This window comes from Neurospora hispaniola (assembly GCF_033458365.1).
Source record: "Neurospora hispaniola strain FGSC 10403 chromosome Unknown B0T23scaffold_6, whole genome shotgun sequence".
Lineage (NCBI taxonomy): Eukaryota > Fungi > Ascomycota > Sordariomycetes > Sordariales > Sordariaceae > Neurospora > Neurospora hispaniola.
This window is the reverse complement of record NW_026944411.1, coordinates 2538717-2547426: the sequence shown is the minus strand read 5'-3', so window position 1 is coordinate 2547426 and position 8710 is coordinate 2538717. Positions and strand designations below refer to the sequence as shown.

At 53.2% G+C, this 8710-nt stretch overlaps 2 protein-coding genes across 2 annotated transcripts; both read right to left on the bottom strand.

Moving 5' to 3' along the window:
- Positions 1-2368: 2368 nt before the first annotated feature.
- On the bottom strand, positions 2369-5418 carry B0T23DRAFT_362844 (uncharacterized protein). The gene is made up of 2 exons (XM_062836312.1): positions 3006-5418; positions 2369-2937 (listed from the first exon to the last, which is right to left on the bottom strand). The coding sequence occupies exons 1-2, from the start codon at positions 4989-4991 to the stop codon at positions 2614-2616; spliced, it is 2310 nt and encodes a 769-aa protein (XP_062691052.1). The 5' UTR covers positions 4992-5418; the 3' UTR covers positions 2369-2613.
- A 1526-nt stretch (positions 5419-6944) lies between these two features.
- Positions 6945-8262, bottom strand: B0T23DRAFT_199417 (uncharacterized protein). Its single transcript, XM_062833354.1, has 2 exons — positions 7353-8262; positions 6945-7250 (listed from the first exon to the last, which is right to left on the bottom strand). Exons 1-2 carry the CDS (start codon positions 8027-8029, stop codon positions 7133-7135), a joined length of 795 nt encoding a protein of 264 aa, XP_062691051.1. The 5' UTR covers positions 8030-8262; the 3' UTR covers positions 6945-7132.
- Between the last annotated feature and the right edge of the window lie 448 nt (positions 8263-8710).

The following is an 8710-nucleotide window of genomic DNA, read 5'->3' as shown; positions in this document are numbered from 1 at the left end:
AAGTTGAAGGCGGGTTAGGGTTGAATAAGGGTGCCGTTCCCGTCCCAAATGCCGTTAACGCCCAACCTCCTCCTCCTCTTCCTCAAACAATGACTCGAGGCTGAACAGCGCCTTAATCGTTAAATAGCGATGAATGACTTGAGAAATTGGGGGAAATTTTCAGTACCAACAGCTGTTGAACTGGCTCAGCGCAAATTGACCAAACAAAGGCCGCTGCGATCATCCAACCGCATACACCCGCCACAACGTGTGGTCCAGCCACGTCCACAGCGTGTTCACAACATTAGTCACTTACAGATAAATACTCAATCTTGTAATAATCACAAATGAGATCTCAATTGTCCCTTGGCACTTTGTGAACGTAAAGAAGAATGCCCAAAGACGGGCCGAAGAAGCGCAGGAACAGTGTATGGTAGTATAAAACACGGCGAAAGATGCACTTAACAGTCAACTAGAAACTAGGTAGGAAAAAAAAGCCCATGAAGCCAGACTGAGATAATTTGCGATTTTCCCTCGTTATCATTGATGATAGCTCAGTATTGTGCAAGCCACATCACTACGTGCCTCCAAAAGTTCTTTGTCTCAAACCCCTCGCTATCTATCCGTCCAAGCCACCAGACCTTTTCGTGAACCTTCAATTTATGGACCTCTATCCTGGCTACCTCTCCGTACCGAACTTACTTGCTGGTGAAGCGGTAAGACATCCATTCCTTCACCTTTCCCTTGAGGTTATCTGACCCTTTTCTTGAATGTCTGTCTCTCACAGTACATAGTGTACCACAACCGCTTCAGTTCTGTCTCGCGCCTTTGTCCGTTCCGTTGAAAGTGAAAGTGAAAACCTGTCCCTGGCTGGTCCGTCTTTTTCAGAAGTTCCCGCAACCCCTTCCCGGCTACTTCCCGCTTCCCACTACCCTACCTACCCTACCTACCCTACGTGCCTGCCTGATCTAGTGTACCTCGCCTACACATAGTGTAAATACCTCTCAAGCTAGTGTATCACCCAACCTAAGAGATACATACCTACCTACTCACCTTACTTTATCCGCCCTTCCTTACCGAAACCCGTGCCTTTCTCGGGTGGTTCTTCCTGGGTCATTTCGTGGGTTTCACATTCCGCTATGTATCAAGGGCCGTCAAGCGCTGTCAAGCAAGCCACTGTCAAGTGACGCAGAATTCGTGCTGTCTGTGAACTCAAGAGATCAAATCGCCTGTTCAATGTTAGCGCGGCTCGAGAGCATGCATGAATGGTGACACATACCGCCTGTGTGGCCCTGCGTGCGCGATCTCGCCGCGGGAAAAGTTCCGGGCCTCACTCACTCACTCACTCACTCACTCACTCACTCACTCGATCGATCGAGGTACACTAGGTAGTCTAGAGGTAAACAAACACGCCCTTACGCCCCCATATATGTACGCCACACACGCCAGACGCCGCGAGAACGAGGTGGGTAGGTAAAAGAGGATTTACCCCTTTGGGGTTATTGCCTATCGTGACGCCGAGGAAAATCTCGGTTGACTGCCATTGATGAGGTGTAAGCTAGGTGGCTGGGGGTAACTAGGTAGAGAGAGGAAGCTAGGGTAGGTATCAGATGAGCCATGTGAGATTCGGATGGGGAAAAGAGGTGGGAAATGTATACAGTGTTTGGGAGTACCTCTACTTTCACTTTTGTTTAATGTTCGAACAAAGGAGTGGTTCACCTAGGTATAGTGAGGAAAACTTGTTGAAGGCTCGCAGCGGCTACGGCGTGGGATGCCGGCAGGGTTCAAGTTGGAGGAGGGGCCAGCGACTCAAAAACCTCTAGGGATATCTGATGTGTTAGCAGGTGGCATGTTGACTGATGTGTTCCAGGGCACTTCTTGCGCTCTAGGTGAGATCCACTACTTGTCTTAAGAATTCATGGTTTCATCATAGAGCAACATGAACTTTCAAGTTCGAGAGAGGTTGAGCACATGGTTTTAGTTCACAAGAAGATTAGTGAGGTCTCGCTCAAATGATCTATGTCTCGGGAAAATAGTTTCAACTGTATATGCGAGTAGATGTTTGTGATATAAGACTGTTGCTGGGTGTGGAAGCATTTGTTAGGCAGTGACTATGATAATAGTATGTTGTCTGATATTTTGGTGACATGAAGACGAAGGAGAGACCCTGATGTTAGTCTGTTGTCGAAGAGTCTTTTTGTATGTGTATGACGGCGGAAGGAGTACGAGAGATTTATCTTGATCGCAGCCAGTCCCTTCAGGGTATTTCTTCCCGCTTCATGTCGTGTGAATGAAGCAAACCCGGAATCAACCTAAGCAAGATGAGAAGGAGCCCACCAAAGTGCAGAGATATCATAACAATCCAATCTGGATGTAGGGTAAACAGAGTATGCGCATGGGAGAATTGGTATATCCATCGTAATCTAATCATCAGTTCCATCATTTACATTTCATCCAAAGCCATAACACTCATAATATCCCTTCCCAGTCATCAACCTTCAATCACTTCATTCATATCTCATGTACCGTCCCTTCCATCCCCACCGCTCAGTGGGTTCACCAAACCCATCATCAAGCATCATCCTTCCCTCCCACCTCAGACGTCGTCATAAAAAGAACCGCGGCGTTATTTTCCTAGCAATCGTCCGTCGGCCTCCTTTCAATCTTCTTGACATCATCCGGCATCCTGCTGACGCACAGCTGCCCGCAAAACTCTCCCCACTCGCCACTGGTAGCCTCCTTGACGGCCTCCTGGAGGTCCTGACCGTAGTGTTCGTGATAGGCCTTCTTGACGCGGGACATGTGGCCGGCGTCCCAGTGGAAGCGGACCAATCTCGAAATCAACAGCTCGCGCCGCAGCTCGTCCCGCTTGGACAGGGTTAGGGCGTGGTTGAGCAGCATGGCGTCGCGGACGGGCTTGTTGATGACGCCGTTGAGGATGTGGGCTAGGACTTCTCCCTGTTTTGGTTTTGGTCTCCATTAGCATCTCGAAACAAGGGAGAAAGAGGAAGGGAATGAGAACGTACGACAAGATTCCCACTCTTCTTCAACGCATCCCTAGCAAAATTTGCCCCCTTGTACGTCTCCTTATAAACCCTCATCACCTCCTTCAAGTGCGTCTCACTCCTCATCACCACAATCGCCAGCATGGCCGACTCGCCCCCCCTCTCGGACTTAATCGCATCCCTCAACGTCCTCACATCATCCGCCACCAGCTCGAGATCCAGTCTCACGGGGTGTCCAAACCGATCCACATCCTCCTGCCTCTTCTCCTCCAAAACCATCAACACCGCCTTCTTGAACTTATCCTCCTTCAACTCCATCTTCATGCATTTCACAAGACTATCCCCGTACTTTTTGTCTGAAAACCCTGCCTTGATTTTGTAGATTTCTTCATTCGTCCTGCCCATCAGACTCTCAATCAACAACTCCCTCCGCGTCTTATCCCCGTGGTACCAGAAATTCGCCCAATACGCTTCCGACTCCCACCTACCCAGCGCCACCGTATAGCACGCCTTCATGAGCGTCGGATCCTCGTCCTTGAGTCGCGCGCGGATGTGCTTGGCGATATTGACACCCCTGCGCTCGGCGCCGGTTTTCACCAGCCGCTTGTACTCACCCCGCAAGTCCATGACCTGCTCGTGCGTGAGGCCCGGTAAGATCTCGATGAGGACGGGCGTGTCGGGCGCGCGGCTTTCGCCCTTGAGGGCATTGGCGAGGCGGGCGGCGTCGTCGATGGGGTCGTGGAAGCGGGCGCGGCGGGAGTGGGTGCGGGCGTGACCTTTCTTTTCACCGCCGCTGCCGCCTCCCTTGCGGTGATACTCGTCGTCCGACGAAGAGGAGCCGTAGAGGGGAGATAAAGGCTCGACGAAACTGTACGAGGAACCGTTGGGACCGGGTTGGGTGGGGAGCATCAAGGGGGAGGGCATTGGGGACATGGATTGGTAGGTGCCGTGATAGGATTCGAGCATTGGGGAAGCGGGCGCGTTGGCGACAGAGAGGTTGTTGTTGGACATGTGAGGGTTGTGTCCGTTGACAGAGAGGAGGGACATGCGGTTGGTAGGCGGGAGCGGAGACTTTTCGCGGCCGGGACGCATGGCGGACTTGAGGGGGAGTTTGCCGTCGTCTTCGTGGCGGCCTCGACCGGGTGAGGAAGGGTAGCCGCTGCCGCTGACGTGAGGAGGCTCAATGGTGACGACGCTGGGCGCATCGATACGGCCCCCTTTGCGTTCGTCGGAGCGCAGATCGTAGGCGCTGCTGATGCTGATGTTCGGGCTGTGGGTGCGGCCGCTGTGACGGCCGATGGGCTCGCCGTACTTGTCATCGGGTCTTCCAACACCTGCATGGTAGCTAGACGGACGAGGACGGTGGTAACCCGGTGATGGCGGCGTCTCTGGACGCTTGCCGTAGGCAAGATCGTCCTCAAGTCTGTCCTTTATGCGTTGATGGCGCTCCCTGCTGGAATCTCTGTCCCTGCCCGAGGTGCTGGGCGCGCGGCCATGACCATGGAACGAGTCGCGTGACCCATGTGGTGATCCTGTCGAGTCGGCCGAGACAACGGTGGTGGCATACTTGGGCGGAAGATACATGCCGGCAAACTCACCCGGGCGCTCCCTGTTGATGTTCTTTCCCCAATCCGAAGACTCTCTGGGATCCGGTCTCCTGTCACGGCTCTGTGCGCGAAGGCGCGACTGATCTCTCACCCGTTCACGCGAGGGCGACCGCTCACGCGGCCTGCCTAGCGATGGCGCTGACGCATGATAGCTGCTGTGGTAGTAATCGCCGCCGCGATTACCAGCGGAAGGCGGGTAGTTGGCGAGCTGTTCATACGCAAGGGCAGGGTCAACGTCGCGATAGTTGTCGTTGGCTGGCGGGTACACACCAGCTTCGACAATGTTGGCCGAGGACGTGCGGACGTGGCTCCGCGGGCGGCGGTCCTCGTCCTCCCGGCGACGATCTGCGGGGGAGCGGGACCGCCCGCCTCGGCTCCGTTCGTCCACTTGTAGGGACATGCTTTGATGCTGGCCGTCAAAAGTCTGTTGCTAACTCGAGTGTGGGAACCTGAGTTCGGGTTGGTTTGGTCGATGACTGACAGACTCGGATCATGCAGCTGGAATCTGGTCCAAGCAGCGAGGTGTAGGGCTGATATCGAATTTTGCGCGACTCGTCGTGGGAGTTTCAGGGATCAGAAATCTGGGGGCTGGTGAAAGTGAGGGGTCACTTCTTGGCTTCCGCGATCTCCTATTCTCTTGTAAACAAAGGCGCAAAATGGTCCAAACACGGCAAAACTTGTCGGTTCCTGCGCAAGCTTATCAATAAAGAAGCGCCAAAGAGTAGTCCGACTTGGAGAAGCTAACGAGACGTGCAGAATATGGACAACGGGATCTTTAAAAACAGCACCAAAGAACAGAAGAGGCTGAGAAAAGATGCGCCGGTACCGAGGGGGCAAGACGCAGGAGGGCGGGGTTGGCATGCAGCAGGCCATGCAGGGTATATGGAGCCACTAAGTACACGGCTCCGGAGCGTGCGTGCTAAGATGGATCAGATGAAGTGTGTGTGGACGGGCTGAACATGCACCGCGTATCAGAGAGGAATGTCACTGCCTGGGTGGTTGGCTGGATGATGGCGCTTACTGGCACTGTTGTTGGCTAGCACATGTCGGCCATTTGCTCCGTTGGCCTTTCTTTTTTCCATCATACTATCCTCATCTTCTCGTAGTGTAGACAAGGCGACCACGCCAGCTGGCGGCAAGACGCAGGAAAAGACGGGAGGATACCAGCAGGAACAGGTCAAGACACCAGCGTTGCGGCCCGTTAGGAGAGAAGTGTGTCTTGGATGTGTGGGCGTGTCTTGAAACACCACGCTGGAGGGTGGCAGAGGGTGGCAGTCAAGGGTGCTCCGGTGCCTCTGCCACACATGTGGATGCTCTACCAGTCTGACGGATGGTGTGTTGGCAGCAGCCCTGTCGGTATTCAGCTTTCCCTTTCTCCGCGGTCTTTGACCAATGGCGTGTTGCAAAAGCGGCCGCGAAGTCTAGCGAAGGCTGGATGGACCGTCACGTTGGGTCTTGGCTTTCCCGCAATCCGGCAAGAGGTCACCTCCATTACAACCAAAAGCCATCATGTGAGATCTGGGATGGTGCTGGGAAGGCTGCTTTTTGGAACATTATAAAGCATGTCATGGGATTATTGAGGTTGTGTTTGTGTAAATTCCCAAAATTGAACAGAGGTATAACAAGGCTCTGAGTAGTCTACAACGGAGCCTCGAGGACGAAATTGGGATGATCAAACAGGTTTATATGTCGTATGCCAACTGCGAACAGAGAATGTCTTTATGTGGCATCGAGTGATAGGCGGTTGCCGTTTGGTGATGGTGTACTTGAAAGGGAAAGTCTTGGGGCTCTGTTGCGTGTCACGTATTTATCGCTGCTGACTTGGCAATTCAGTTTGGTTTGTTGACTCCATTCAGCGCGGGAACCACCAAAACGTCTGCTGAATGCTGCTGACGACGCTGCCAAGACCATTTGGTCGAATGCCAAGACATCATCCGCGACGACCGGATCGGATATCAAAGGCTGCCCGAGGAGAAAGCCGAAGGTTCCGGATTGCGAAAATCCTTTTGGTTTGCGCCGAGTATAATAATATCTGTCGGATGCCATCTTTCTGCACTTTCTTATTCCCTCGAGACTGCCGAAGCGACTCTGATCAAACCGCGCAGCCATGTCGACACGAAATGCGGGTACCATAGCAATGGGAATCGGTGGAGAAAACGCCAACATGGAAAAGCAAGAGCATGTCGATCAGTCGCCACCAAAGTCCATCGACAACGAGCGTCCAATCCACGGAGATACAATTGGCGCATCAGAGACGTCCATGTGTACAGTCAGTCGACAACGACAAGAGTATCCGGCCCGAACGAAGGATTGAACCCCCGAGTATCCGACACAAGAAACGGCATGCATCCCAAACCGATGATATAAGATTCAAAGTCAAAGAAAAAGCTGTCCGATATGCCGCCCATTTCCTACGATCCAAAACGCCCAGATATGCATGCACCTTCATTCGCCCCACTCCACGATTCCATCCGAGGTTCCACCTGGACGACATGCCCCCATTCAGTTTTTAAGCTCTTTCCATTCCAAGTATCCCCGACCTCAACCGCTCTCCGACTTGACCAGGACCGCATTATCCCGAAACGACTTGGGTTTCGTCTCTGTCTCCTCGGCCAACTGAATGACGCCCTTCCGTTTCGATGAGAACATGTTTCTTACACTATCATACCGGCGAGTCAGCGGGACCTCTGTCGACAATGCAGATGGGACGGGAAAAGATGGAGGGTTGACGTAACACGGGAGATATGGCGAGACAGCTAACCTTCGACAAACAGGACCCCAAGTTTCGACCACGACGACAACAAGTAGGAAGGCCGACACCAGGAATATGACCAGCACATCATCATGATCGCGGGGTTTTTCGACATAGAAGGGGCACGGTGATGTGCCATTGGACGGTTGAGACGATGATGATAACGAAGAGGACGACGACGACGAGGGCGAAGGTGGCGACGGCACTGGCGAAGGTATCCCGATGCTCAACTCCCCCATTTCCGTAACCGAAACATTATCCGCCTTCTCGTTGCCAGGTAATGCCGATACTGGTTTCTGCTTGGGGTTGGACGCTTGTTTTGAGGGTGGCTGCGATGATGAAGGTATCCCGACTCCCAGCTCCCCCAATTCCGTGATGACCAACACCGGGATATCCTTCCTCGCGTTATCGACAATCAGTGCCGGTCCTGAGCCATGCTTCTTCTTCCAATTATCCCATAAGGAGTTGAATGAACGTTCAGCCTTTTGGAGGATCGGACCGGGAGCAAGGTGAGAGGTAGCAAGAACAAAGGCTTTATCGGACTTTGGATCTCGACCGGAAGCTGCGCTGCTCGGCACATTCCTGTTCGGTGAAAGCAGGATATTATCACCGGCCATCCACGGTACCGGCACGCATAGCGCCACATGTGCCATAGCGATGGTGGTGAGAAAGGTAGTCGACTTCATCGTGTGACTTGATGCACGGGCGGCTGTAAATGGCCAAGGTAAGCGGGCCGAGATCTTGTGGGCAGGTCCGATCAACCGGGCGCCCTTGGAAGTGATGTTGGGAAGATGGAGTTGTAGTGAAGGCGCGGGACTTTATGATCTCCGCGATACTTCCCGACGACAATCGCAAGATCCAAGATGGAGGTGTGATTGATGATATGACTATCACAGCGTTCGGCGTGTCCGGGGGTGTCGAAAGCTCGCCTTCGTGGTTGTATTATGCCGCAGTGCCCTTATACATGCGAGTGGTTGCACCACTAGCTGAAGCAACATAAAGCCACGTCTTGTGCAGGCCGCAAGGTGGCAAGCTGTAAAGGCAAGCAGGGCGCAAGCAGAAAGGGTGAGGTAGAGGAATGAGGACGAATTACAAGAAGAGAAAGCAGACGGTGGTCCGTTGTCAAGAACAACACAGCAGCTGGTGGTGTATATGTTGGGCCGGTATATTGAGAGGATGGCTGGCTGTGCAGAGCTTAGTGTCGTGAAGGATTCGCCAATGGGGGAAAGGTGCCATCTCGTATGTATATGCCGTCGGCGTCCCTCATCTCATCCAATTTGGAGCCCAGTCCAATGCTGTGCTGCGCAGAACCGCAGTTTTCCCCAGCATCCCATTAACATGCAACGCCTCGGCGTGACTGTTTTACC

Coding starts and splice junctions, on each gene's coding strand:
- B0T23DRAFT_362844 (XM_062836312.1), bottom strand. CDS start 4,991: ATGTCCCTACAAGTGGACGAACGGAGCCGAGGCGGGCGGTCCCGCTCC. Junction 2,938..3,005: donor AGAAGAGTGGGAATCTTGTC/GTACGTTCTCAT, acceptor AAACCAAAACAG/GGAGAAGTCCTAGCCCACAT.
- B0T23DRAFT_199417 (XM_062833354.1), bottom strand. CDS start 8,029: ATGAAGTCGACTACCTTTCTCACCACCATCGCTATGGCACATGTGGCG. Junction 7,251..7,352: donor TGGGGTCCTGTTTGTCGAAG/GTTAGCTGTCTC, acceptor CCGGTATGATAG/TGTAAGAAACATGTTCTCAT.